The sequence below is a fragment of the Falco biarmicus genome, chromosome 17 (genome assembly GCF_023638135.1).
Source record: "Falco biarmicus isolate bFalBia1 chromosome 17, bFalBia1.pri, whole genome shotgun sequence".
Lineage (NCBI taxonomy): Eukaryota > Metazoa > Chordata > Aves > Falconiformes > Falconidae > Falco > Falco biarmicus.
The window spans coordinates 2,585,796-2,613,791 of NC_079304.1; the positions used below are offsets into that span (position 1 = coordinate 2,585,796).

At 55.1% G+C, this 27,996-nt stretch overlaps 2 protein-coding genes across 10 annotated transcripts in view; both read right to left on the bottom strand.

Annotated features, from left to right (window-relative positions):
- Window positions 1–628: 628 nt before the first annotated feature.
- ITGA2B (integrin subunit alpha 2b) lies at window positions 629–9,869 on the bottom strand. The gene is given in 33 exon segments (XM_056362730.1): window positions 629–862; window positions 1,082–1,204; window positions 1,281–1,388; window positions 1,616–1,729; window positions 1,816–1,926; window positions 2,010–2,162; window positions 2,243–2,345; window positions 2,419–2,499; window positions 2,621–2,700; window positions 2,804–2,896; window positions 3,318–3,359; window positions 3,361–3,423; window positions 3,425–3,467; window positions 3,550–3,620; window positions 4,235–4,348; window positions 4,899–5,050; window positions 5,133–5,188; window positions 5,309–5,413; window positions 5,506–5,551; window positions 5,632–5,814; window positions 5,930–6,138; window positions 6,273–6,325; window positions 6,694–6,753; window positions 6,872–6,915; window positions 7,328–7,375; window positions 7,477–7,605; window positions 7,757–7,802; window positions 7,971–8,020; window positions 8,093–8,258; window positions 8,791–8,888; window positions 8,969–9,099; window positions 9,184–9,460; window positions 9,845–9,869. Coding segments are annotated over 33 exon segments (3,273 nt in total). The 3' UTR covers window positions 629–766.
- Window positions 9,870–11,238: 1,369 nt separating this feature from the next.
- GPATCH8 (G-patch domain containing 8) overlaps window positions 11,239–27,996 on the bottom strand; it is a 59,516-nt gene continuing 42,758 nt past the window's right edge. For 8 of the 9 annotated variants that reach the window (XM_056362549.1, XM_056362555.1, XM_056362556.1 and 5 more), the window contains 5 exons: window positions 27,187–27,330; window positions 24,886–24,922; window positions 19,432–19,481; window positions 17,854–17,984; window positions 11,239–17,451 (listed from right to left, as the gene is read on the bottom strand). In XM_056362549.1, the coding sequence (XP_056218524.1) occupies window positions 13,602–17,451; window positions 17,854–17,984; window positions 19,432–19,481; window positions 24,886–24,922; window positions 27,187–27,330 (4,212 nt within the window). In that variant the 3' untranslated portion in view covers window positions 11,239–13,601. The remainder of the gene's footprint in view (window positions 17,452–17,853; window positions 17,985–19,431; window positions 19,482–24,885; window positions 24,923–27,186; window positions 27,331–27,996) is intronic. The other variant, XM_056362553.1, reaches the window with a different exon arrangement.

Consider the following 27,996-nt stretch of genomic DNA (forward strand, 5'->3'; position numbering starts at 1 on the left):
GGCCCCCGCCCAGCACCCTGACGCCCACCGGTGGCCCGGACCGCCGGGGGGGGGGGGGGGGATGGATGGACAGCCAGCCGGGCGGGGGGGCAGCCAGCCGGGCGGGGGGGCGGCCCCGGGGGGCGCGGAGGGCCCGGCAGGCGGGGGTGGGGGGGCCGGCGGGGCCGGCGGGGGTCGGGGCGGGGCGGGGCGGGGGCGGGCGCCTCCCCCCGCACACAAAGGCCGCTCTCACCGTGCGCTCCCGGCTCCGCCGCGCCCCGCGCCCGCCGCCCGCCCGCGGCCACCAGCAGCAGCAGCACCGGCAGCGGCGGCAGGAGGCGGCGGGGCCGCATGGTCGCTCCGCGCCGTTACCCCGCCATGCCCGGCCCGCCCGGCCCGGCCCGCTCCTCCCGCCGCCGCCGCGGGGACCGGGCTCCACCTGCCGGAGCCGCCGGGCACGGCCGCCCGCCCCGCCCCGGCCCGGCCCCGCCCCCGACCACCGGCCCCGCCCCGGCCACACCCCGCCCCCGGTCCCGGTCCCGCCCCAGCCCCGCCCCCCCGGCCCGCAGCAGCACCCCCACACCGACCCCCCCGCCCGGCCCCCCCGGCCCTGGGGGCGGCCCCTGTCGCCCCCCGGCAGACAGCAGGGTGCCAGGCAGAGATTTATTGGGGGGTGGGGGCGGCTGTGGGTGCTGGGCCCCTGGGCGCCCCGGGGTGCTGGGACACGGCGGCGGGATGGGGGGCATGCCGGGGGGCGGGGGGCGCAGGCGGACCCCAGGGCACCCCACTAGCCCTGGGCATCCTCCGGCTCCTGCCCCTGGCCGGGCGCCAGCTCCTGCGTGTCCTCCTCGGCGGGTGGCCGCGTCCTCTTGAAGAAACCCATCTGGGAGGGGGACAGGTGACAACCCGGCCGCGGGGGACCCCACGGCGTCAGTCCCAGGGGACCCACAGCATCCCCCCGCCCCCCCCCCCCGCCCCGTGCTGCCTCCTACCCTGTGCCCGCAGCCCCTACCCCCAGGGCTGGGTCCCTCCACTGTCACTGGGGCCCCCGCCACCCTGGCGAGGTGTCACCGCTGTCCCATGTCCCCACCCACCCACTCACCTTCCACATGAGGAGGATGAGGAGGGTGAGGAGCAGGAGCCCAGCCAGGACCCCCAGCACCACCCACCACACCGGCACGGCCCCCTCGCCCCCGGGGCTGGCACGCACCACCTTGGTGACAGCCTGTGGATGGACGGGTGGGTGACACCGCTGCCACCACGGCCTGTCCCTGTGTCCCCTGTGGCCACCACGGCCCTACCGTGGTCTCCCCAGTGGGCAGGACGCGGGGCTGGACGCGGTAGGGCATGGCCGAGGTGTTGAACCAAGCCTGTGACTGGATGCGGAACTGCTTCAGGAGGTGCTCCCGCTGGGGACAGACACGGGGACACATGGGGACAGACATGGGGACACATGGGGACACACGGAGACACAGCACCAGGGATGCCGGCAGCCAACAGGGCACTCGTGACCCTGCACATTGTGTCCCCAAGGCTGCTCTCTGCAGGTCCCCGGGGACCACCGTGCAGGAGGGGACATGGCGAGGCCACCCTAGGGACATAGTGCCACCCCCTGTCCCCAAGCGGGGGACAGTACCTGCTGCAGGGTGTCCATCCAGAGCAGGGCATGGACGCTCACCAGCGCCCGCTGGTCCTTGGCCAGGCTGGGCACCCAGCAGGTGATGTCCACGCACGTGGCGTTGCTACAGTCCTGCGGGACATGGCGGGTGTCACCTGGACCCCCATGCTGCCACCCCGGGGGGCACCTCCCCCACGGTCCCCAAAGCCCCCACTCACCACAGGGACGAGGTCCTCCAGCCCAGCAACCAGCGGCTCCTCCAGCTCCCTGCGCTCCCGCCGGTGGGTGCCGTTTCGGGGTGCTGCGCCCGTGGGCCGGGGGATCTCCAGCTGGAAGGGGACACGGGACACACGCCACCATGTCACCCACCCAGCACGCAGCGGGGGGGGTGCCGGTCCCCAGCAGCACCTACCTGCTCAGCGTTGAGGCCCGGCGGGCTGGTGCAGTTCATGCCCCCCTCGGTGCCCAGCTCCAGCAGGTAGAGCAGGATGCGGCCATCCAGCTGGCTGGGGATGGCCAGGTGCAGGGTGACCCCGCTGACGGTGCTGGGACCCTTGTTGTGGAGCTGAGGGAGGATGGGGAGGTGACACCAGGGAAGGGACAGAGGGGCCGGTCCCCCAGGCACCCATGGGTGCATCACCCTACCTGGTAGACGTGCTCCACCTTGATGCCGTGGTCCTCGAGCCGCCGGCTGCCCTCCACCCTGTGCCAGCTGGTGGGCAGCACCGTGGTGGCAGGCAGGGAGTTGCTGGCAAGAGAGGGGGGTCAGTGCCCCCCCCGTGTGTCCCCCAGCCCCCCGTGTGTCCCCCCCAGGCCCTCACCCCCGTAGCGCCATCTCTGCCTGCACCTCCACGGGCACCGTCACCGTCACCGACGAGTTGGTGGAGCTGGGGCTGTTCTTGCTGCGGGGACACGGCAGGGTGAGGGGTGGCCACCGAGTCTGGGGACACGCTGAGGCCACCAAGTGCCGGGTGCCTGGGTCCCCACGGTGGGCAGGGGACAGGGGGGTTGGCGCGGTGTCACCTCCGCAGCTGGAGCTGGAAGGTGATGGTGTCACCCATGTCCTCCAGCCCCGCCACGCTCAGCTCCATGTCCACGGTGATCTAGAGGGCAGCAGGGGGGGTGGGGGGGGTGTCCCAGTGGGTGGGTGACACCCCCCCCATGCCACCACCGGGTGATCGGCCTGGCGGGGGGACGTCCCCTTACCCGGGCACCCGCTTTCATAGGGTTCCCCAGCTCGCACAGCACCACGTGGCTCCCGTTCTCCTTCCGGGGGTTGCAGCTCAGCTTCTCCTGCCCCTGCGGTGTGGGGACACGGGGAGGTGACACCTCACGGACCCCCCTGGGCACCAACCACCCTGGGGACATGCATAGTCCAAGGGCAGGGTGTGAGCCCCCCACCCAGGCACCCATCACCACCAGGCACCCCCATGGAGGGTGTAAGCCCCCCACCCAGGCACCCATCACCACCAGGCACCCCCATGGAGGGTGACGGCCACCAAGGGCAGGGTATGAACCCCCCCACCCAAGCACCCCCTGGCACCCGCCACCACTAAGCACCCACAGGGAAGGTGACAGCCACCAAGGGCAGGGTGTCAGCCCCCCACCCAGGCACCCATCACCACCAAGCATCCATAGGGAGAGTGATGGCCACCAAGGGCAGCATGTGAGTCCCCCCCACTCGGGCACCACCTGTCACCCATCACCAGTGGGCACCCACCGGGATGCTGCTGCGGGCCGCCTGGTAGTGGGTGCCGGGGGGGCAGCTGCACCCGCAGCTCGGTCTCGAAGGCGCCTTCGCCCAGATTGCTGGCGTTGGCACGCAGGGGACAGCACAGCCTCCGCCCCGATGAGCAGGCGCCTGCTGGGCCTGCGGGGGGGACAGGTGGGGACAGGGCTCAGCACCCCGGGGTGGCACGGGGGCACCCACCCTTGCCCAGCCGGGAGCTCACGTGTCGGCGGCCAGGCGGAGGTCCGGGACGCAGAGGTTGTCCTCGCCGCAGTCCTCCAGTATGATGTGGGTCTGGGAGGGAGCCGGGGGACACGAGGACAGTGGGGGGGTGCAGGATGGGGACGGTGGGGAGTACTGGGGGACATCCCCGGGAAGGGCTGGGGATGGCGGAGGGTACAGAGGGGACATCCTGGGGAGGTGATTGAGGACAGTGGGGGGCACAGAAGGGACATCCCAAGCAAGGGCAGGGACAGTGCAGGGGACATCCCAGGGAGGGAGGGGGACAGCACAGAGGACTGGGTGCCAGGGAGTGGCTGGGGACAGTGTGGGGGTTGGGGTCGCATCCCACGGGAGACTGGGGGCAGTGTAGGGGGACTGGTGGTACTACCCGAGGGGGGAGCAGAGACAGTGGGGGGACGCAGGGGGGACATCCCGCAGAAGCACTGGGGACAGCGGGGAGGAAGGGGCTGCGCCCCAGGGAGGGGTTGGGGACAACGGGGACAGGCTGGGGACCACGGGGCTGGAGCACCATGGTGGAAGTGGGTGCCCCGGGCTGGGGGTACCCCCACTTGCCCTGGCCCAACCGTGGGGACAAGCCCACCCCGTGGCACCGCGGCGATGTCCCCCAGGTTGGGGGACACCGAGGTGCCACTGCCCCCATCCCAGTTCAGCCGTGTCCCCCCTACCTGTGCCTGCACCAGCGTGTCCCCATAGAGCACCAGCCCCGGCCCCTCCGCGGGCAGCGCCAGGCTCAGGCTCAGCACCACCGGGCTCAGCTTGTCCTTGAAGTCGGCCTCATCCTGGGGACACCCATGGGCAGAGCCCCCCAGCAGGCACCCCGCACCCACCCACCCCTGGGCCCCCACCCACCTGGGCTGGGGACAGCGGTGTCCCCAACCCTGTCCCCATCCCGGCTGCAGGTGCCACTGTCCCCATCCCATCTGGGGACACCGCTGTCCCCAAACCTGTCCCCATCCCAGCTGGAGGTGCCACTGTCCCCGTCCCATCTGGGGACTCCACTGTTCCCATCCCTGTCCCCATCCCGGCTGGAGGTGCCACTTGTCCCCATCCCAGGTGGAGTCACTGCTGTTCTCATCCCTGTCCCCATCCCGGCTGCAGGTGCCACTGTCCCCATCCCATCTGGGGACACCGCTGTCCCCAACCCTGTCCCCATCCCAGCTGGAGGTGCCACTGTCCCCGTCCCATCTGGGGACTCCACTGTTCCCATCCCTGTCCCCATCCCGGCTGGAGGTGCCACTTGTCCCCACGCCTGTCCCCCACCCTCCTTGGGCTCCAGTTGCCGCTGTCCCCCCCCCCGTCCCCCCCCGTGCCAGCCCACTGTCCCCATACCCGCAGGCAGGCGGTGAGGTTGTGGCACAAGGGGGGTGTCCCCGGGGTCAGCACCAGCACCTTGTGCCAGGAGGACTGGTGGCCCTGCAGCAGCAGGACCCTCCGGGACAGCTTGGGCTTCAGTCGGTCCAGCTGCAGCTCAGCATCGAGGTCTGGCAGGGCAGAGGGGGACATGGCACTGGTGCCACCCCAGCAGTGCCCCTTGTCCCCTCCCCAGGTGACACCGGCACTCACGGATGCTCTTGGGAATGTGCTGGCCCGTCACGCTGACACACAGCACCACAGGGAAGCTGCGAGGGGGACAGCACCCAGGGGTGCTCAGGGACCTGCCACCATCCCTGGGGCAATGTCCCCAAACCGGTGGTGTCCCTCAGCGGTCCACATGACACTGTCCCCATGACATGGCTCACCAGCTGACATTGGCACTAGAGCCGGGCAGGGCATGATCCAGGACCTTGGGGTTCAGCCCATCAGGGACACTCAGCTGGGTATGGGCCACCACCACGGGCTGTCCCCTGGGACATGGGGACAGAGCTGAGGTGCCAGGAGACCCCAGGCAGGGACCCCCGGGCCATGCGCCACCAGAGCTGGGGGGATGGGCACTCACCTGTACACGGCCACCTTGGCCGCCCCGTAGGCACCCACCAGCAGATCTGCAGGGACAAGCAGGGGGTCAGTGACGGGGTAGGTGGCACCAGGATGGCGTGGCAGTGACCACGTGGCACGGCCGTACCGGGGTAGCCGTTGCCATCCAGGTCCGTGGCACCGCGCAGGGCGAAGCCGAAGGCGGCTGGGCCGGGGAAGGGGCTGTCGAGGCGCTGGGTGGGCACCGGCATCAAGCCCTCGCTCTGCCCACGGAAGATGAAGACCTGCCCGCTGCCGCTGTCACCCCCCAGCGGGGCACCCACGGCCACATCTGGGGACAGCGGGGATGTGAGCACCCACCAGGACACCCTGCCTCAGTTTCCCCAGTGGTTCAGCGCTGGCAGAGCCCCCCCCTGCCCACCACCCCTGTGCCAGCCCGGTGTTACCGCCGTAGCCGTCCAGGTCCAGGTCCCCGAGGCTGGCAATGGCGGCGGCGAAGCGGCCGTAGGGGTGGGTGCCCGTCAGGGTCTGGGGGGGCTGCGCGAAGGGCTGCCGCCTCCCCCCCAGGTAGAGGTAGAGACGCCCCACCTCGCTGCGCTGGCCATCGGGGCGCCGGGCCATGTACAGGGGGGCACCCACCAGCACGTCGTCCCTCCTGCGCCCAGCACGGGGGTCAGGGTCCCCAGGTTTGGGGACTGGTGGCACCCAGGGATGTGCCAGGCGGGGGGCAGCACCCTAGGGTGTCCTCATGGGGGATGGAGTGGGGGGGGGCACAGTCTTGGCTCTTACCCATCCCCATCAACGTCAGCCACGGCCACCGTGTGCCCGAAGTATGATGCCACCTGGAAAGGGCCCGTGTGGAGCAGGGGGGCACGGGGGGGGGGGGCAGGGAGGGTTGTGCAGGGGCGCCGTGGGGGGTGCTGGGTGATGAGGGGGGTGGTTAGGTGCTGGGATGCTATGGGGTGGGGGTGCAGGGGTGCTGTGTCAGCACGGGGAGGGGGTCAGAGGGGTGTTGGGGGGTGCCAGGGGGCAGTGGGCAGGGGGGCAGCAGGGAGCCGTGGGGCACTAAGGGGGGCACTGGGGGTGACAGGGCAGGGTGCTGGGGGTGCTGGCACACGGCACCTGGGGGCAGTGGGGGCAGGGGGGGTGGCGGGGCAGGGGGGGTAGGGGGTTGGGGGCATGGGGACGTGCTGGCGCAGCGGGGGGGTACCTGCTCGCTGGCGATGCCCCACCGCCGGCGCAGGGTCGCCCCCGCACTGAAGATCTCCACCTGCCCAGAGCAACGTCAGGCCCCAGCCCGGGGGGCCACACCGGGGGGCCTGGCCATGGCGCTGTGTCCCCCCAGGCGCCCCCCCAGAGCAGGGCACCAGGCTCCCGGCACCACTCACCTCGCCCCTCGTGTTGCTCTTGTTGGGGACCCCCACCACGAACTCTGCGGGGGACAAGAGCCCTGAGTGCCCCCACCATGGCACTGGGGTGGGCACGGGGACATCCCCAGCACTTCGGTGGGCTCAGAGACCCCCGGCACTGGGGTGAGCATGGGGGCATTCCCAGCAGCGGGGTGGGCACAGGGGCGTCTCCAGCACCGGGGTGGGCTCAGAGACCCTCGGCACCGGGGTGGGCACGGGGGCATCCCTGGCACCGGGGTGGGCACAGGGGCATCCTCGGCACTGGGGTGGGCTCAGAGGTCCCCGGCGCTGGGGTGGGCATGGGGACACAGAGATGGACACAACCTGTGTCCCTTGGGAGGGGAGGGCACTGCAGAGACCAGGGGTGCCCAGGGCCCATCCCCCACCCCACCCCCCACCCCGAGCAGCCCTGGCCCCCCACCCAACCAGCCTTACCTTTGGTTTTGGGGTTGTCATCGAACTCACCCACGGCCAGAGAGTACCCTGAAGGGAGATGGGCACCGATGACCCCCGCTGCCGATGACCCCCGCTGTGCCCCGGCACGAGCCAGCGATGGGACAGGGCCCCCCACGCCCGCTGCTCACCCCGGTACCCATCCTCGTACTCCCTGTCCACCGGCTCCTCCGTGGGACGCCCCGGGCGCTCCGGCCACAGCAGGGACTTGCCATGGAAGCGGGTGAGGATGGCATCCACCTCCACCGAGTACAGGAGCCCTGGGGACACCGGGACGGGCACCAGCATTGGCACGGCACCCGTTGGCACCCACCTGGGGCTGCTAGTGCTGCTGCGGGTGGCACCCATGGGGGTACCCCGTCCTGGGTGCCCACAGCCCACCGTGCCCACCCAAAGGCAGGCAGGACTCACCCGTGAAGTAGTACCCGCCAGGGGCACCCAGCACCAGCGTGCCATCCTGTGGGAGAGCTGGCATCAGCACCCACCCTGGCAACCCCCCTTTGCATCCCCCACCCTGACACCCACACCTGGGTACCATCCTGGCCACCCCAGGCACCCTCAACAGCATCCCCACGGGCATCCCCAGGGCACCCCGGTCCCACCGCTCCCCCAAACCCCCTCTCACCGCTGTGACGGCTGCGCTGAAGCCGATCTCGCAGTAGCGCCTGTCGTAGGCTGCGGGCACAGGGCAGGGTCAGAGGGGCCAGGGGTGGGGGGCACCCGCCGCCCCCACCCACCTGCCCTCACCGTAGTAGCTCTCGCGGTAGGTGCTGGCCATGAGCTGGTCGCGGCACGGCGAGTACCAGGCGACGCGCTGCAGCCCAGGGGCACCCACAAAGCAGGTGCCCGTCGGGGTGCAGAAAGCCTCGTGCTGCCCGTCCATGGCGTTCCAGTGCTGCAGTGGGGCACAGGCCTGGGGACAGGGTGGGTGCCCACCATCCACCATCACCCACCACCACCCACCATCACCACCCACCCCCCACCATCACCCCCCACCCACCACCACCCCCCCAAGGGTGCCCACACATCTGGGTGCCCACGACCCCCCACCACCCCCCCACTGCCCCCACCACCACCACCACTCATCACCACCCACCACCACCCCCCAAGGGTGCCCACGCACCTGGGTGCCCACCACCCACCACCACCATCCCCCAAGGGTGCCCACACACCTGGGTGCCCACGATCCCCCACCGCCCCCACCACCACTCCCCACCACCACCAACACTCACCACCACCCACCGCCACCCCCCAAGGGTGCCCACGCACCTGGGTGCCCACCACAACCCACCACCACAACCCACCACCACAACCCACCACCACCCACCATCACCCACCACCCACCATCATCCCACCACCCACCACCACTCACCACCCACCATCACTCACCACCACCCACCACCACCACCGCCCAAGGGTGCCCACCCACCCACTGGGTCACCCACCACCACTTTGCCATCCCAGCTGGTGACGGACGCCCCCAGCCACTGGTGTGACTTGTAGGTGTGGAGCTTCAAGGTGCTTTGGGTCTCGGTCTCGTTCCCTGGGGGAGCGGGAGAGGGGGAGCGTGCCGCGCTGGTGGCCCCCCCCACGCCCACCCATCACCCCATGGCGCCCACACACCTGTAGTGTCGATGGGGAGGGGGTGGCAGGGGGTCTTGCCGGGGGGCCAGGAGCAGAGGAAGACGGCACCGGGCTGAGCCACGCCGGGCTGGGAGGTGTTGGCGCGGGGTGCCCCCACCAGCACGCTGGGGCTGGGGTGGGCACAGTGGGTGTCGGGGGGGGGGGGGGCGGGAATGGGTGTCGTGCCCAACCCCAGCCCCCCGCTGTCCCCTTACCTGCCCTCGGTCATGTGGAAATCCAGGGCGAAGCCGAAATAGCTGTCGGGGGGTCCCTGGTAGGTGGTGGGGGGGGTCCCGGAGGAGCCCCAGGGCAGGGGCTGAGTGTGGCCCCCCCCAGGAGCAGCAGGGCCCGGAGCAGGGCAGCAGCCCCCATCGCCTCCCCGAAATGCGGCCGGCAGCCCTGGCACAGCCTGTCCTGGTCCCTGCTTATCTCTGGGGTCACAGCTGGGGACAGGGACAGGGGCACAGGAAGGGCCCCCCCGCCCGCCCCCCGCTGCCACCGGGGAGCCAAAGCAGTTTGGGGGGAGCAGGGGGGACGTGCTGCCTCTGCCCGGGGGGACGGCGGTGCCAGCCCTGGCAGAGCAGGGCAGGAGGTGGCAGTGCCACCGGGGGGCACATGGGGGGGTGGGCCAGGGCCAGGGCAGGAAGCCTGTGCCCACCGCCCCCCTTCCGCCAGAGCCTGGGCCAGGTCCAGCCCCCCCCCCCCCGTGGGGTGCCTATCGGGGCGCAGGCAGCTGCGGGCTGGCCAGCGGAAACCCAGCGGGGGGGGGGGCACGGCCACGGGTGCAGGGGCCACGTCCCTCATCCCCTGGGGTCCCCTCCGCAGCCAGATGGAGCAGACATGGAGGGGGGGGGGCACCTGGCTCCCCGCTCTCACCCGCCCCCCCCCAGCCGTGGGCCATCGCCACCAAACTGCAGCCCCTTCCCCAGGGAGGGGCACCCCGAAGCCCTGCTGGGGAGATGGGGGGGCCGGGGAGCGCTTTGCAGGGGTGCAGCCACCGCATGGGGGGGGGGAGCAATGGGGGGGGGGGTGAACACGGCCACAGCCAAGCGAACAAGGGGGCTCCTTGTCCTTGGCGCAGGAAAGGGCCGAGTCGGCTCTCCAGCAGCTGCTTAATTAATTCGGCTTAATTCTTCAGCTTAATTAGTTCAAACCCGCTCCATGAGGGTGTCCCAGGCTGCCGGGGGGTCCCCTTGCCGACCCCCCTTGCCCACCGGGAGCCAGGGGTGGGGAGAGGCACGGGAGCACCTCGATGCAAGCCAGCCCCCCCCCCCCCCCCCCCGCCCCCGTACAACGGGGCAGCCACCGGTGGGAAGCAAGGCAGAGACCGGGGGGGGGGGGGCTGGGCACCCCAGGGTGGTCCCCGCTGCGCCCAAGCAGCAGTGCAGCCCCCGAGGGGGGACGCAGCCCCCTGCCCAGGTCTGTGCCGGCCCGTTGGAGCAGCTGGAGCCTCTTGGCCCGGAGCTGGGGCTGAGCGCGGCTCAGCACCGCGGCACTGGGAAAGGGGCACGCCGGGGCCTGGGGTCTGCACCCAGGGGCAAGGGTCTTCCCAGGCTGGCAGCAGCGAGCACCCAAACCCGGCTGACCCCCCCGCCAGACTGCTTTACGGCAACTCTATTTCTTTCTCCCATCAAATTCCTTCTTTTTCCGTTCCTTGCGATACCTCCGCGCTCTCGCCCACCCACCCGAGCAGCCGCAGGGCCCCCCCAGAGCACAGCCCAGGCAGAGGCAGGTCCCATCCTGCACCCCCAACCCTGGCAACATTCAGGGCTTCCGAATTTTTGCCTTTAACCAAATCAGGACCTTCAGTTAGGGAGGCCGGCGCGCCTCACCCCAAGCCCTCGCCCCCCCAACACTCCTCCAGGCTGGCAAAGGTGGAGAGGGGCCTGGAGGGGGGCTAGCGGGCCACCAGGCCACCTCCATGGCAAGCCAGAAGCTGCTTGGCCAAATGGCTTCAGAAATGAGCGTGGTGCTGGTGCTACCTCCCAGCAGGACCAACGCTGCAGGGACACCCAAGGGCTGTCCTTTAAATGTCCTTTAAAAAAAACAAAACAAAACAAAACCAACCAAAAAAACCCAACCAAACACACAACAAAAAATGGGGAGTACATTCTCTCTGTATCTAGCTCAGCATCTTTCAAGCAAAGTATTCAAATTAAAAGTAGTTTTACTCAATGAACCAAGCATCTAATACTGTTATTTTAAGAAAAAGCCCAGGGCGACATCATGATCAGATGCAGCAGCTCCAAGTCATCTCACGCAACCATACATTTTTTTTCCACAAATCATTGGTTTATTAGAAAGGTTTTTCTCCCCTCATTTTACAGCATATATATATATTTATATATATATATATCTCTTATGTGACAAAGTTAAATACAGTCTGTTTATGCCTGTTAAGTAATGATAGGTTAATTATTTTTAGCACTATTCTGGAAGTCAAAAAAAAAAAAAACCAAAACCCCTGACTGCAGTGTGAAGGGTGCCAGAACACGCGTATTGAATCTAGAAGCTAATGAAGCTCAGCATTGAGACATTAATACTGTATTCTGTTAATTATTTACAGAGAAATTGAGTCCCCTTTTTTTTTTTTTTTTACCATTGTGTTTCAGTCCGACCTTAAAGAGTGACGAAGCTCAAGAATTTTCGATCCTTCGAACCTCTGCCCGGGTCTCGGTGCTGCGCTTCAGGGGAGGATGGGGAGGGGGATGCCACGCAGCCGGCACGTGCTCCGCATCCCCCCTTGCTGCCTGCTCTGAAATCAGGCCCTACAAAGCCCCCCAGGGTGCCCCTGAACGGCTCTAACACGAGAAGGACCTTGAACCCCGGAATACCCGGGTCAGCAGGGACAGCGGCAACTCATCCTGGTGCGACGGGAAGAGCCTGCGGATGGAGAAGCCTCCCACGCTTAGTGTTAGCTGCAGTGTCAGAACCAACGGAGAAATCCCTTACGGACCATCACGGGCAGGCACAGCCTCAACAGATCAGTCCTAAACCACCTCTGCCTGCATGTAAAGTGACAAATCGTTACGGGAAAAAGGCTCTTCCTTCACCAGAAGGCTGTACTCAACCGCACAGCCAAGCTGGCACCTCCAAATCACCCTGGGGTGGGGGGAGGAAAAAACAAGGCTGGGAGGGGGTATTTTATATTCTGGGAGACAACCCAAACTCCTGACGCTCCTGAGACTGCCTCCAGTAGCTGCTTCCCTCCGCCAAGCCGGCAGCCACCGCCTCCCAATGCCATTCATTAGCTGTTAGAGTCACCAGTGTCGTCCACGCACCTCACCTAGTCCAAGTCTCGCTTTTTTTTTCTTCTGCAAAATGCTAAATGAAGATTATTTTTTTTTTACATTTTATAGTACATAAAAACTTCAAAAATACATGAGCTTGATAAAATATACATGCTTAGTCATTTTGCATCTAGCTGAAACTATAAAGTTGAACCTTTACAAGTGTCTTATTTCACCTACAGCAAACATATTTACACAAAAGCCACCAGAACAAGTACCACTAAAAGAACTGGCTGTAAAAAATATTATTGCGGTATACTACAAATGTAACCTTTTTATATGAGCTACAAAAAGCAGCATCTTTGTTTACAGAGTTCAGTGCAATTCTTTACATAAAAAAAAAATCCTATAAATTAATAAAGAAACCATCAGTATTACAGAGGAAAGAACACGCTTTACATACCCCCGGCCACTCTCCCCAGTCCTCTGTATTGCTTCAATTCCTAAAGGGATTTTTCTTCTCTCTCTCATCCAAGTGTCTCTTTCCCAACACCACAAAAGATGGAAGTCAGAATGACATTTATTGTTTTCCCCCCCGCTCCTCTCCGGAGAAGAGTGGTCAAAGCCCAGATTGAAATCACCAACCCCCAAAGCGAGAACCTCTCTCCAAGTCCAGGATATCCAGAAGGCGTCAAGGTGCAGCCCTCGCGCAGGAGAATGCTAATGCAGGATGGAGAAGGGTCAGAGCTCCAGGCGCACGTGCAGCTCCTCTCTTCGGCTTTAAAATAAGATCTTACTTCCACCTTTGCTGCTCATGCCGAGGGAAACCCCCCCCCAAGGATGCAGCCAAGAAACCTCCTGTAATGCCTGACAACTGGTACCTGCCCAGCCAAAGCAAGAGCGGCGCTGCCCTCCACCGGTCTCCTCGCCAGGACCCACAGCTGTCAGTTACTGAATGTTTTATCGCTGATTACAAGCTGGATTCAATCATGCTATTTTGATTAGATGACCTGATTAAAAAAAAAAAAGATTTTGAGAGCCCTATGAGTCTGTATGAAATCTCATTTATCATCTACAAGGCGGCAGAAGGAAGATGACCAAGGGTAAGAATCCAGGGAAAAAAGCCTCGCCGAGTATCTTGCTGGTCTACACGTGAAATGGTTCTTCTAGGCTAGAGCGCGGCGGCGTGCACGGAGGTGTCGGGGACACGAGAGTCCCTGGTAGCAGATATACAACGCGTACAAACCGACCTGTCGCCTGCTGCTACCCAGCCCTCGAGCCTTTGGCTTCTTTGGCTGCTAAAGAAGTGAAAGGAAATTCTCACCTGCCAACCGGATCAACTTCAAGCCCCTTCCCAAAACGCAAAAAATCCTCCTTCCTCCAAGGTTACTTCATTTTGTCCTTCATGTGCCGTGACTGGGTGGATGCTGCAAGTCCTGTCCTGAGAAAATGGGGTGCAGCAAAGGGTGAAGATGTAACGCCGTAGCGGCCGCAGCAGCAGCAGGTCTCGGGGCGAGAAGGGTTGGGTAAAGAGCATGAGGAACTGGATGAAAAGTAAAGGGGCCCGGATGGATAGCTGATGCTGGAATGATGTGGATGGGGTGGCTGGCTAGAAACGTAGCAGGGTGCCCTGGAATAATCGAGTGGGTCAAATGGGATAAAGAAATGGGTGTCAGGTGGGGCTGGGGGATATGATGAACCTGAGCGAGAGGCTGGGGATGGGGGTGAGGGTGAATCCCGATGGCGGCGGCGGCAGCGGCTGCGTGGTGCTGCAGGATGGCGTGCTGCACGGTGGTGATGGAGGTTGCGGATGCCGCTGCTGGCTGCTGAATGTGGATGGGCTGCAGGGCAGGCGCTGCCGGCGCCAGGGCTGCCGAGGCAGGAAAGGCCTTGACCTGCTTTGCCAGAAGCTGCTGCTGAATGTGCTGCTGCGCAGCTTGCTGCAGCTTACTGTACTTCTCCATTTCTTCGGGTGTAAAAGTGATGGGCTGGCTCTCGAGCGGTGCTAGAGAGGAATCTTCTCCTCCTTCCCGATCCCCTTCGATGCTGGGCTCCCCGCTCTGAGGCACATAGCCAGAAAAGTGATCGACATCTGGAACTAAGGGCATCATACTGGTTTCCACTGGGACCGGCTGGTTGCCCCCTTCCATACGTTCTAGCCCATCGCCATCACTTGGATCCGAGAGGAAGTTGTGTGACATGACCAGATCTCCAGAGCCAAAGCACTCGGGGAGTGTCGGTGCTTCAAGAGGCATGGACGGCATTTCCACGGCAGGTTCCTCGCGTTTCTGCTCATCCAAAGGTTTATCCTGAATCACCATCACCACTTCTTCCAGGAGAGACTGGTTGCCCAACTGAGCCTCCTCCATGCCTTGGGAAGCATCCTCAGAATCCGACAGCTCTTGCTCCTCGCCCCTCTCCAAGCCAGACTCTTCATATCTTTTGGTGTTTGGTTTTCGAATCGTTGGCAGTTTCCCAATTAAGGGGAGAACCGGTTTGTTGCCCAAGGAAGGAGGAAGTTTCGGGCCAAAGTAGCCCTGGGGAGGATCTTTGAGCTTTATGCCCACCTTGTTTGCCCCCGACAGCATCTCATCAGCAACGCAGGGCTTCTTCTCAACCTTCCTGGATTGAATCTTTTCCAGGAGTAGTTTTGCAGTGACGGAGTTTCTCTCTTCCGGACTACAGTCACCTTCCGAGGCCCTCCCCGTGCCAGAGCCGCTGCTGTTTTGGGAGAGCGAGCCAGATCCTTTCAGGTCCTCTCCTTTGCCATCTTCTTTCTTCAGCAACGATCCTTCGCTTCGGCCTGTCCGGAAATAGTGAGGAGATTGTGAGCGATAGATTTTGGACCTGATGAAGTCTCTTCTCCCAGACCTCCTCTCTTCGGGGCTCTCGTGGCCTCGTGAGCCCTTTCTTGAGAGAGACCTCTGCGAGTGGCTCCTCGTGCTGCGGCTGCGATCCCTGCTATAGCTGCGGCTCCGTTTCCAGCTGCGACCTGTCACGCTTCGGCTTCTCCTCTTGCTTCGACTGCGGCTGCAGCTGCTGCTGCGTGTTCTGCCCCGGCTCCTTGTTCTTGACCTGCCTCGAGGGTGGGTTCGGCTCCTGCTTCGACTCCTTGACCTGCTCCTACTCGAGCTGTAGTCATCTTCAGAAGAAGAATACTTGCGCCGCTTCGATCTGTGATTTGAGCTGTTGTAGTCAGAGTCATCCTCAGAGTCCTGGGACCGCTTGGAATGGCACCTCGACTGGTCACTGTAATCGCTGTAGCTATCATCCGAGTAACTTCTCCGACGGCTGTACCGGCTGTGGTCCGTGGAAGCGTCAGAGCTGCTCGAATACGACCTGTGAGAGGAGTGCCTCCGCCCCGACCTGGAGCGGCTCCTGGAGTGCTCGCTGCCGGAGTCATAGTCATCGCTGTACTGCGACGGGGATTTCTGCTGGCAGTGCTTCCCGTGGGAGCCCTCGTCGCTGTCGTAGTCCCCGCTGCTCTGCCGGCTCCTGCGGCCGGCCCTGCCCAGGGAAGGAGCCAAACACCGTCTCCTCGAAGCAGGTAACTGCTGCAGGTCAGTCTTGTGTTTTTTGCTGCCATGCTCTTGGCAGGAGTTACCACCATCCTCTTTCTTACCACTGCTTCCCTCTTCAGCAGACAGAGACTTCCTCTGGGACTCCTGAGAGCACCGCTTTTTCTTCTGGAAATGGCTACAGTCTTCAGACAGTTCAGTTTTTAGCACCCGTTCCGACTCAGCAGAAAGAGATGATTTGCCTTTTCTGTGCCTGCGTCTTTTCCGTTTCTTGGGTTTCTCCTCCCCCAGGTCAGTTTTCCGGCCCTTCTCATCGGCTTCCTCCTTGTGTTTGCGTTTGTGTTTGCTGGACTTTTTGTGCTTCTTTTTCTTTTTGTGTTTGTGGGATCTTCCAGACTTATTCTTACCAATTATGCTTTTACTACTCTCCTCTCCCTCCCCCTTACTAGCGCTTGCCAAACTGCACTCTTGCTTGTTCTGGGAGCCACAGGTGGACAGAGATTTGTTTTCCATTTTTAGAGCAGAACTGTTACCTATACTTTCTGCCTCCTTGGGTTTGCTTATCTCACCGGATTCTGTGCTCTGACTGTTTTCTTTACAAAGACTCCCTGTGTCCTTCGATTTCTCTGCCCCTTTACCTTTACCATCTTTGTTGCGAGAGAGCTTGAAATCAAAATACAGGGGGTTACAACTGTATGAAACAGACGGTTCTGCTTTGGTAAATATGAGAAGCTCTGAAGGCCACTGGAGAGTTGTGCTCTCATCTTTACTCAGAACAGGGAAAAAAGGTCCTGTCGGATGCTTTGGTCCTTCAGAGGCATCTTTACAGCCTGAGACAGGCTGAGCAACTTCTTTAGTAGTGTCTGGCTCGGGGACGTTGCTCTCTGTAAGATGCGTGCTCTCCTGCACACTTGCATTTTCTAGGACTTCTTTTAGCTCTGTTTTGCCCTGCTGAGCTGCAGTTTCAGTAGTACTCTGCTCCTTCTGCTGCCCCGTGCTCTCAGCAGCCTTCTCTGTGTGCTTGCTGGGTTTGGGTTTTGGAGAACTACCCTTTTTAACTTCATGCGTGTTTTTTTTGTTCATGTTTTCAGCTTCCATTTGTTCCGTAGACTTCATGAAAAGCAGGAATTGAAAATTAGGCTTTACTTTACAGTGGGCTGGGGGAATATAGTGGTAGTATTCTGGTTCAGCTGCCATTGGTCCATCTTCTCGCCTCATCTTTTTTAGTTTAGATAATGTAGTGGCTAGAGACCCGCTGTCTTTGTCATGTTGGTCATCTTCCTCTGTCTTGCCATCCGAATTATTTGTGCTTTCGCCCTCGCCAGACTTCTGCAGGCTCCCCGCATCCGAGGACCCTCTCTCATCAGCTTTTGCTCCATCTGCAGAGCTTGATTCTTCCACGTGGTCCTTGAAAACAGAAGCTATGGTCTCCAGCTTTACCGGAGTCTTCTTAGCAAATGAAAACGACACGCCTATCTTCTGCAGCGGAGTTCCCAAAGTGTTCTTAATGCCGAAGCCGATCGCTTGCGCTGTCTGGACGGGCATTTGGCTTGGCATAACAGTGCCACCGACTTGTCCAGTGTTTAGGAAACCTCTGTCCATTGTCATCTCTGTAGCTTGGCCAGAAGTCGTCTGGATGAAAGAGCTGCTGTTGGCTGCAGAATCGTCATCGTCTCCGCCTTCCTCATCCACAGCCACAGTGGTGGTTCTGAACATGGGTCCACTTCCAGGAGCACTGTATGGACAAGTTAAAATAGAGGAAACAGCTGACTGCCATCTGTATACCTCTGCAGCTTCACGCCTCATCTAAACCAGTCTTTCACACATTTCAAGTGCTCTTGCATCCAGAAAGAAGCATTAAAACAGCATTATACAGCGGCTTGGGATTTTTAATATTAGATAACCGATCAAAATGCATTGCTGGATATAGCAATTTGGGGATGCTCTGGACCACTGGTTTAGTGAATTCACTCCTACCAAAACGACAGCACGAGGCCGAACTTAAGCACGGCACTTAACCCTTGAAACTTAACACAAGATTACAGGAGCAAGAAAGCCAGTGCAGCAAAGGGCTGCAGCCCCACGCAGGGCTCCATCACACACGCTCCAACGGTGCTCGGGGATCCCCTGTACTCACCATTCAGGCTGCCTCCTCTGTTCTGCCAGTTCATGCAGACGTCGGAGGGCTTTCTCCTGCTTCCTTTCATCTTTACGTGATCTTGAAGAGACATTGCGAGCAAATTCCCTTTGCTTGAGATCTTTCAACCTCTGAGGCAAAAGAAAGCAGGAAAATGGATTAGATAAAAGTGGTTTGCGGTTAAGTGTCTGAAAAAGTCTCTCTGCTGTAGCACTGGAAAGTACGCTGTAAAGCCCCTCCCCAGTAACGTTTCTTGAGCTAGGATAGAGCAACAGCATCTTAGCTCAACAAACCAAATGGAGCACATTGCCATCCTCCCAGTAGCTAAACGAAAAGACAACTGTTGATCACTTTTGGCTATGACTTCAAGTCTGTGTATATGCATTTCCAATCAACATTGCTGGTTTTCTTTAGCATGTACAATAAAGCTGATTTCAAAGCAACAAGCAAATTCTGGAAGGAAAGGGGGGGGGGGGGGGAAGACTGTTTATTTTGCTGCTCTTGCAGGGTGCAAATGTACTTGACAAACAGTGCATGACAGAAGTCTTAATAGCATGGGCCAAAGAACAGAAAGGGATTAGCTGGTGCAAGAGAGTTACCCAGGTATTATCTTACAAAAGCAATGTACAAATTACATTGGAGAAGGTGCCAAAAATCCCACACAAATGATTCCGGTAAGCAAATAAATAATACAACATACACCACAAACAGTTACTTGCTTTTCCTGACAGTAGTTCTGAGACGGTCTCTCAAGAAACAAAATGCTCTAAAATGCAGTGGGGTCTTTTGGGGCTGAATACTTCAAAGGGCAGAAACACTAAGTTCCCCAGAATTCTTATCATATGAGGAAGTAAACCCAAACCCAAGGAATTTCAAACATGGTAACATCGCTGAGGAAATCTAGATATCCAAATTCTAATAATAGAAATCAAACATCCAAAACAGAGAATTTTTGAAAGTCCTTGTCCCAAAGCGCTAGGAAAAGAGGCTGCCGTTTTTCCTTTGAATACATGTGAAAATTCACAAGGCATGTTTTTTAGTGTGCTGTCAAGTTTAAGTAACAGAAAGCAGCAAAGAAAGACCACTACCATCCCAAGGGATTAATTTTTCTTTTTTTGGTGCATAATTTGAAACCCTTTCAAAAGGCCCACTTCCAGAAAGCATTGTGGACCCAGCTTTTGAAAGTTTAATGTTTTTCAGGCATTTGATGAAGGGCCTGAAAGACTAAAGTGCTCAAAGCAGCAATCAGTTCAGAAAAATTCTCATAGAAGACATACAAATTATCGGTGAATTCTAAATATACCTTCTAGCTGGCTGACTCTGCCTCTTTAATGGAGCAGAGTCAGACTGGTACACACAGCAAAGCAGTGGATCTGAAAACTAACCCAAAGCTCAAATTAGAGGAAATAAGTTGGCCCAATGTAAAGAGAACATTGCTTTGTGAAAAGGGAAGATTTGACAAGACAGAGGATTCTCTTACCTAATCGTATTTACTAAATGTGGTTGAGCGTTACCAAATCGGAAGGGAGGACACACAAAAGAAAATACAGCTATAGACACTAGTAGAAAGAAACTCACTCTTGTGATCTGGGCTCCAAAATTAGAAGGGTTTGCTTTCAATACATCAGCTGAAAACGTCACATCACAAAGAAAAAAAGAAAGTAAAAATATAACAAGAGTGGAAGGGGGAGGGGGGAAGAAAGAAAAAGCAAACATTACTACACAGGCTCTTGGTGTGTCTGTGAGCTACTCTACGGGGAAGGACCTGAGCCAGCAAGGCTACGGGACCGAGCTTAGGAATTCTGGAGCAGAAGGGAGGGATGCACATACACATACACGCACAGACACAGCAATGATCCCACCTGGAAGAACAGAGCTACTTTCACCAGGACAAGTAAAGGGCTCAAGGGTTTTGTGGTGTATGTTAAACGTTGAATACTGAATTTTTTTCCAAGAGGGAGAGGGGGGGGGGGAAAAATGGACTAAGCAATGCTATCAGCTTTTTCATGCTGATTTAAAAAGCGTATCTAAAATGCTCCAGGAAGTCACCAACAGCTGACAAAACTATTTAACTGGGGTTTGATGCCAACTCTCTAGATCACTCAACCATTTGGAAAAAAATACGACCCAGCTATTTACACCAGAAGTGAACTGTGACCTTTTACTTTAAAGAGGAAGGTGCAATGGTGCACTCAGAACGCCACCTCCACCCCCCTGGCATGGCTTTAAACATCTCCCCGTGAAATACAACGGGCTCAAAGTCAGTTGATAGAGATGCAGCTGCCCACAATGCAATCCTGTCTTCATTACAACAGACAGCTTGAATGAAAACAGAATTTAAATGCCCATTTCCTTAAATGCTGACCTTTGCGTGCCTCTGCTCCTACTCAATGCTTACAAATCAGAAGTGACGAAGCAAATGAACTATCCGATGCACTGCCAACTCCAGAATACGCAACACAACCCCACCTAGCTACACTGATACCTGCACCCTGTAAAATGATAAACCACTAACCGGGGTTTTGAGACTGCTGAGAATTTCATACTCCCCACATCAGGGAGAAGTCGGTCTGATTTTACAAAGCTGACTTTACAAAGGACTAAGAGATCTCAAGGTTGAGTTTCTTTTTGATGCACAGGGGCCAGAAGGAAGAAGTAGAGGATAGAAAAGCTCCACAACCGCACCATGCCAACTCCTTGGGAATGTAAAATATAGAACATAACGTCGCTGAGCATCTGACTGATCTAAAATGACGCACCTATCATCAGAAATGATTTCTTGCGTTTGCAAAGAGCCAAGTTCCAAGAAACCTGGCTGGACTGCGTTATCTTGCGTAAATGCAATTTGGGGTAGGGGAAGGAGGGACAACAGAAGACCAGACAGCTCATCTGTAAAAACAAATCACTACAGGAATAGATACGGAAGGCTATGCTTGCAGGCAGCTGATCAGCACTGAACTTTTAAAACAGCCAGAACTTTTCAAAATATCCTGTCAGAGTTAACTGCTACCTCACTGTTTCGAGTACGTAATTTAATCCACTCATTTATCCACGCAAATAACAGTAGACAAGCAGTTAACTACAGCTATGCCTACCCCCCTCCCCCAAAACCTAACTGGGGTGAAGCAATTAAAAGCCTGAAGTACAATTTCACAGTAGTAAAAGGAGTGTATTGAAGCAATGAAATGCTTTCCAGCATACTCCAGGTCTCAGCCTTCCCAGAAAGCTATCTGAACTAAATCGATATTTAAACTAGGCTTACACTAAAGAAATTTCCACCTAATCCTGAGGCAAGCATTCATTATTCTAATCCTCCAAAATCTCTAAATTACTTTTAGGATCACACCATATGTGCGGGTGTTCGCAGAGGACGGACAGCTGCAGGAGGCACGCAGCGCTGCTGCATTCAGGGGGAAAAAGGGGCAGCTAAGAAATTTGAACGGGAATTTAATGGAGCCACTCCATCATCCTCCGGGAGCTCCTCCCCAACAACTACGGAAAAGGAGCCCTGGGAACCTATCTTCTTGATGTGAAACCAGCCTTTTTTTAGTCTTTCCACAGTGCACAGCAAGATTAGAACATCTCCAATAGGATCAGAACCCCCAACCTGTATTAAAGCAAACATGCAACTTCATGCTACTATAGGATTTAAAAATTAGGAGGCGGTTTTTCTTCTTCATAGGCAGTGTGTTTTCTGAGGAGCGGGTTTATCTAAGCAGCAACGCATTTACAAACTGGAGGATGATAGTGACCTCAATGCCAAGAAATATGATTCAGCTGGTTTAAGGCTTCAGCTATAAGAAGAGCTGCAGCAGTAAGCCCGGTGACCAGCAAATAAGAACACAAATCACCAGCACTTAAATAAAGCTGTCCATATTTCTGCAGACTAGAAGCAGTACTTCGCTACCTCAAGCCTTCCCGCAGCTTGGTATTGTGTTTTATTAATAGCTGCCGCCCACCTCAGCTTTGTGACAAAGAATAGTATTTTAAGTTTTTAGTGTTGTTTCTAAGAAAACCACTAAGAAGTCTCTAATAAATTTCAATGGGAGTGCAAATCGAGCTCTTAAAAGAAAAGGTTTTCTATAAAATCTGCAGCTATCTCAGCACTCCAGCACAAAGAGGTTACCGTAATGGATTATCTCCCGATCACTGCACATATCAGGAGGAGCCAAATTGGCATACAATGCCATTACCTTACAATTCTCTTCAAATCAGCTTAAATAAGCTGCACTCTGGCATCATTTAAAAGCTCCAGAGATAGCCCGTCACCGACATGTCAAAGTAAATAGAAGGGGGACGATCAGGATGCAGAAATTGTCATAGCAGGGGAAAACTCAGTGCACGCTGGGGCAATTGTGCCTGAGATTTTGCTGGTGAGGCTGTATCCCAGTAAGACCTCCCTCCTACCGAACTGGAGTGCATTGCTTTTCAGGTTCAGGACCAGTGGCAAATGGATTTTCTCAGTTTAAATAGACAAAGCCATGCAATTTCACTGAATTGAGGCTTGCTCGAGAGGCATTCCTTGCCTCAAATCGCAGAGCGGGAAGAGATCACGTTATTCTCAGAGTAAACCCCAGCGCTCTGCTACACCCCCTTGCTAGACCTGAGGATCTGAGACTTTCACGACAAACCTTAAATTCAGGAGAGAGGGATAGACTGGATCCGCATAGAGGGAGATTTCTGCATCGGCTTGAGACAGGAGGCAGCTCATGTGAGAGCACAATGGCATCAGAGCCTACTCCTCCCCTGCTATTGTTCTCAAGTCTCTCTGCCAACCCCGATGAAATAAAATAATAATGTACTTTTCATTACATGCCAGCAGATTTCTGGCTTCCTGAACTTTTGACGTCTGCTCGATTCTTTGCCACAAAAGCTTCTGGGAGTGAACTACACCATTGGCTAAACATGAGCTCAAAGGACGGCAACCTTTATAATTTTATATAAATGAGAATACAAGCCCTGCTTATTTTTGGTAATCCACATTCTTTGCACACTCGTAAATGAAGTGGAAAGAGCAGAGGGTAAAGTGGCACACAACTGCAGTTTTATTTCATCTTAATTTTTCCCCTGGCACCTCTTTTTCAATTTAGGCAAATAGACCACGTGTTAATGCAACACAGATATCCCAGTGACACAAGCCTGCCTGCCCCTCGGGAGGCTAGCGTGGCTTGTAATCATGATGCCCAGGCCTTGCACACTGAGGACTTATTTTATTGAACACTCTCCATGTATAAGGGCTCTTCTGTAAATGTGTTTGCCACCAGCAAACAAGCAGCTGAACTGCTAAAAATGGGTTAAGAAAAATACCGTGGTTTGGTTTTTTTTGGTTTTGTTTTTTTTTTGAGGGTAAAGCACTTCTGGAGGAGAAAAGCCTCCCAGGTAACACCAGCTGTCTCGGAGAGTCTCCCTTCAGCCTTCAACATTCAAGCTGTGCTTGAAGATACAAGTTTTTGGAAAGCACAAGTCCAGTTCTCCCCAAACCAGAAAGTTCAGGGTTTGGATTCAGAGTGCTCATCAACCACAGCAGTGACTGTGTTGGTAGTTTTATTGTGTTTTAACAGATCCCTCCCCCTTGGCATCAGAAGCAAAGATCCAGATAATTAGGGCATGAAGAGAACCATAGACCTATAGTTTCAGCTCTTAGTTCCACCCTCTTTCCCAAAGAACTTCTTTATGGAAATACAATCCCTTTGTCCTTTTATAAAGAGAATCTATGCAGAATTAATCATCTACACCTCCAAAATGCCACCCGTTTAGAAAAAATATCAAGTGAAAGCTACATAAAAGACTGCATTTCAAACCCGTTAGCATTCTCATAGTTAACCTGGCAAAAGTTCACACAGGAACATGTTTGTTTTTCACATTAAATTCAGAATGGTTTTATTCTGTTGGGTCAGTGACTCAGTAAACAGCTCAACCCTTCATCAGGCATGCTAGCAGGAAAGAGGTGACCGTATGTGAGATTCTTTAAGTTACTGGATGAAGTAAAGAAACCAAACAGGAAGAGCTGACTGTAAATGCTACACTACTTACACATAATTCCAACCATAACTATTTTTGCAAGCTGCTGTAAGTGATGAGCAATACAGATTAGGTTTATTTCATATACCCGGATAAGGTGACCTACACTCATCTTCATGCAAATCTAACATGAAGTGTTCTCTCAATGTCAAAACTCAAAACTGAATTAAGGGCTCACTCGGATGTAACGCCCCAAGGATACGTTCCCACTAAGTCCAGAGTATTCCAGGACTATGGGAGCTCTCAAGCATCTGGACATCATGTATCTGCCAGAAAACAGCACAAAAATACACGGGCACAACTTCATCACCCAGTTCCCCACTAGCTGCAGTAGTTTTATTTTACATTTTCCACCTTTTTGATTTATCTGTTCATTATTATTACTCTGTTGACAGTCAGGACCCTGCAACATCAGAGGCGAGGGTCCTTCTAGTCGCTGGGCTCAGGATCTCACCACTAAAAAACCCTGTCAAAGGTATCAGTAGCTTTCCAGGGTACAAAAGTTATGACATCTATGGTTACAGCCTTTTCCAGTTGCTTACTGAAGTATCTTTAAGGGAACAGAGTTTATTTTTCCTCTTCCTGTGCCATCTGTATGAACTCAAGTTCTTTTAGTCCTCTGGCTTCCCCCCAAGAGGGTTGAGCATTTGGTGAATAGATAGAGTTACTCTTCCTTAAAACATCTGTACTTCCCATTTCCAGTATCAACTTAATTAAAAATAAAAATCTAGAGAACAACATTGCACACCTCCAACAAGATGTTTAAAATACAACTTAAACAGGCCAATGGTTTGCGACAATAAATTAAAAGATTATCTTCCCAGTTAAGGAAAACTAGAAATAACTGCCTTTTGGATAGAAACTTGGTGTTGAATTTGATTCAAACATATCCAAATGCTATATGAAACGAGTATAGTCAGGAAATAATATTAATAAAGCCTCCCCTTTAATTGTTTGGTGTTGACAAGTTGGTGGGTCCAAAATTTATCCGGTAGGGATCAATACACTTACCTATCATCCCTGTTTCGCAATAATCCTGAGTTCCTTCCTGGAATACAAGACAGTGTCTTTATAACTCGGGAGTGGAAGGAGATCTGAGGATGGAACATCTATTTATGGGGACAGCCTAATGCTCACTGAGCCACAGAAGGAATAAGCAAGCACTTCAACGTTGTGTGTATGTGTAACTAAAAACACTCAGAAGCAAAAATGATCCTGTGGAAATCTGTTAAACAAGCTACGTAAAAGGCAAAAAAGCACTGTTGCCTCAAGAATTACCGCTGAGAAGCCAAAACATTGCAGAGAATATATACCAAGCCAGTTTCCTGTAATTACCTAGGATACTGTCATGTCTCATCTTTCCATGAAAGCCTACTTTTAAGAAAACTTCGTTTTTCCTCTAAAAATGTATGGTAGTCTTTATGTAACCTTGCCTTCCTGTCCAAAAAGGCAAAACATAATATCAAACGTAACCGTGCAACGTATTGTGAAAAGCACAGCATCTGGGGGTTTTTAAGCTACCTTAAAATTTAGAATAGTTCGTTAGAAATGTGCCTATCTTGAGCAGTAACGAACAACCGATAATGTTACCTAAGCAAATTTAACTTCTTTATTTCTAGGTAGTTTCAAGTTCACTTACTGAACACTGACCCAACAGGGTGACACACATTTCAGCACGACATAAAGCTGGGTAAGCAGTTTTTTTCCCCTAAGCAAAGCATGATTCTTCTTTGTTTACATCCCTGTCTAACTAGAAATTAATGCTGTGTGACGTAACGAGAGTGTGAAGGCTCATTTTCTCTAAAGCCTGCCTGAAGTTACTGCAATGGATGCATATTATCCGAGAACATCAACTCCTTTCAAAAATATTCAGAAGTACCAGGCAACCCCCAAATTTTTTCTAGCAGTAAGAAGGTTACACCACCCTCTGTGCTCCCAAGACATTTTTCTTTCAGGTCACTCTTGCACTCTTGCCGATGCCATCTTTTATACCAAAGGAGGGGTGGTTGCTTTCCACAGGTTTGTTTCTTCCTCCACAGGCTCTCTAGATCCTAGAAAAACTCTCACCCTTGCCAACCTCATGTCAGTCCCTCTACTAATCACCCAAGGGTATTAAAGAGAAGTTGACATCACCATGCTGCATCACCACACTGTAAGAATGTGACACAAACAGGTCCTTCCACCTCCTGAATAGATGCATGTAATTGCACTCAAGTTTCAACCAGGTCGATGGAAAACTTGGAGATGAAGTACACTGCTATCAGGTATCACGACTGTGCTACCAGCTCGGTCAAAGCAGCCTGTTTTCTCAATACAAAGTAAATGAATGAATTTCTGCTCTTCATTCTATTAAACCACAATTCATCACAGCACTCAAACAGAAATTGCCCTGCCATGAAAATTCCTGTTAAGACTCCCTTAGTGAATTTACTTTGAACTATATCCTATACTTAATACACAGGAAGAAAAAAAAAATAATCCTCTAACTCTGTAATGCCATCTTCTTGTTTTTAAGCTGCTGCTTCACTACTATTTTACGAGATCTAGTACTCTACAGCACATCCTCCAGAAGTTACCAGCATTTTAATGATTGTATTGCTAGAATTTATGACTAGGAATATCAAAAAACCTCCTTCGAGCGATTTCATCTCTAGAGGAGCACAACACTGCTATCTGCTGTACATTTACATCTCATTTAGCAGCTTCAAATGGCCAAATAGATCAAGCTAACACATGAAACTTTTTATTCTTTACCGTGCAGTATAAAGTATCATGTAGATACTATGGTACATGCCTACCTTGGGACCAAAGCCAGATCCACACAAGATTCCGAATCCATCATCTCCTGAGTGTTACAGAATTTGGGAAGTGCTCCTTTTTTACGATTCCTTTGACACAGCCCATTATTTCCTAGTCTGTTTTGAGTAACTTGACAGAACACAACCTGAAGTATTAAATGTGCACACGTGGCATATCAGTCTCCAAAGTTGTGCTATTTTAGAAGCTGCCAACTGGGAGCCATCCATACCCATGTGTACTGTTCCCAGTTTAACAGCAGTTAATTCCTGCTCATGGGTCATTCAAAACTGGGCTCCTTGACACCAACCATAGGATGGGCTTTCTTCTTTGTTGTTTTGGGGGGTTTTTTTTAAACTGTATGGTGGAGATGAGAATCTTTACCAGTGACACAAACACCTATTCCCGGGTCTATAAGGCAAAGAGATAATCTGGGGAAATTCAGAGTATTAACCACAAACAAGACCGCTGTGATGAATACAAAATTGATGAACTCTGCTATCAACATTGGTTTACCTGCTTGTGAGCATGATCATAAGAGTTTATGTGGTTGTCAAACTCTTGATGCTTTTGATACTGCTTGTCACAGAGTTCACAGTAGAAGTTTGCTCTGAGGTCTTCCAAAGCCTTGGCAATTGCCTTTTCTTTATCAACATAATCCTGCAAAATAACAAAATGTTTCTGTTAAACTTCCTGTAAAACGAACTGAAAGACAATGAACTAGTCCTTTAAGGAAAAATAGTCCTTCAGAAAACCTTAGCATACACTGATGATAATATTTATTAAGCTGACCAGTCTTTGCAAATTAAAAGGTATGAAGGATAACTTCCCCATGCTGCCAACCTAACCTTGACTCAGTTTATTAACATGGAACATAATCTTGTCATTAGCACAAGTATCAGTAAAAAGAGACTGTTTAGAAAAAGAAATCTACCACTGATGGCAGGAAGGCAGTTTTGCAGCTGCAAGAGAAGAAACTGTTGGATTGTCTGAGAGAGAGGTTCAAAGCCTCGAGCTAACACATAAACAAACTGGCAGCTGCCTGCTCACATAAGATACACAATACACGCATCAAACCAAGGAAGATCACTGCTTTCGGAACAGTCTTAGAACTTTAAATGCTGATACTTCCTCCATTTTGAGTGCTAACAGATGTCTGCTTGATCTCAGTCTGTCCGCAATTCAATAAGGAGGAACACTGATCTGCGGCTGGGAAAGCACAGTTCAGAAACCCTGAGCCTAATTCACTGCAGCATAATTTTTCAGTCAGTGAAATCTTCCCAGGAGCAATGCTGTCCATTAAGCTGAGCTCAAATACAGTGACTG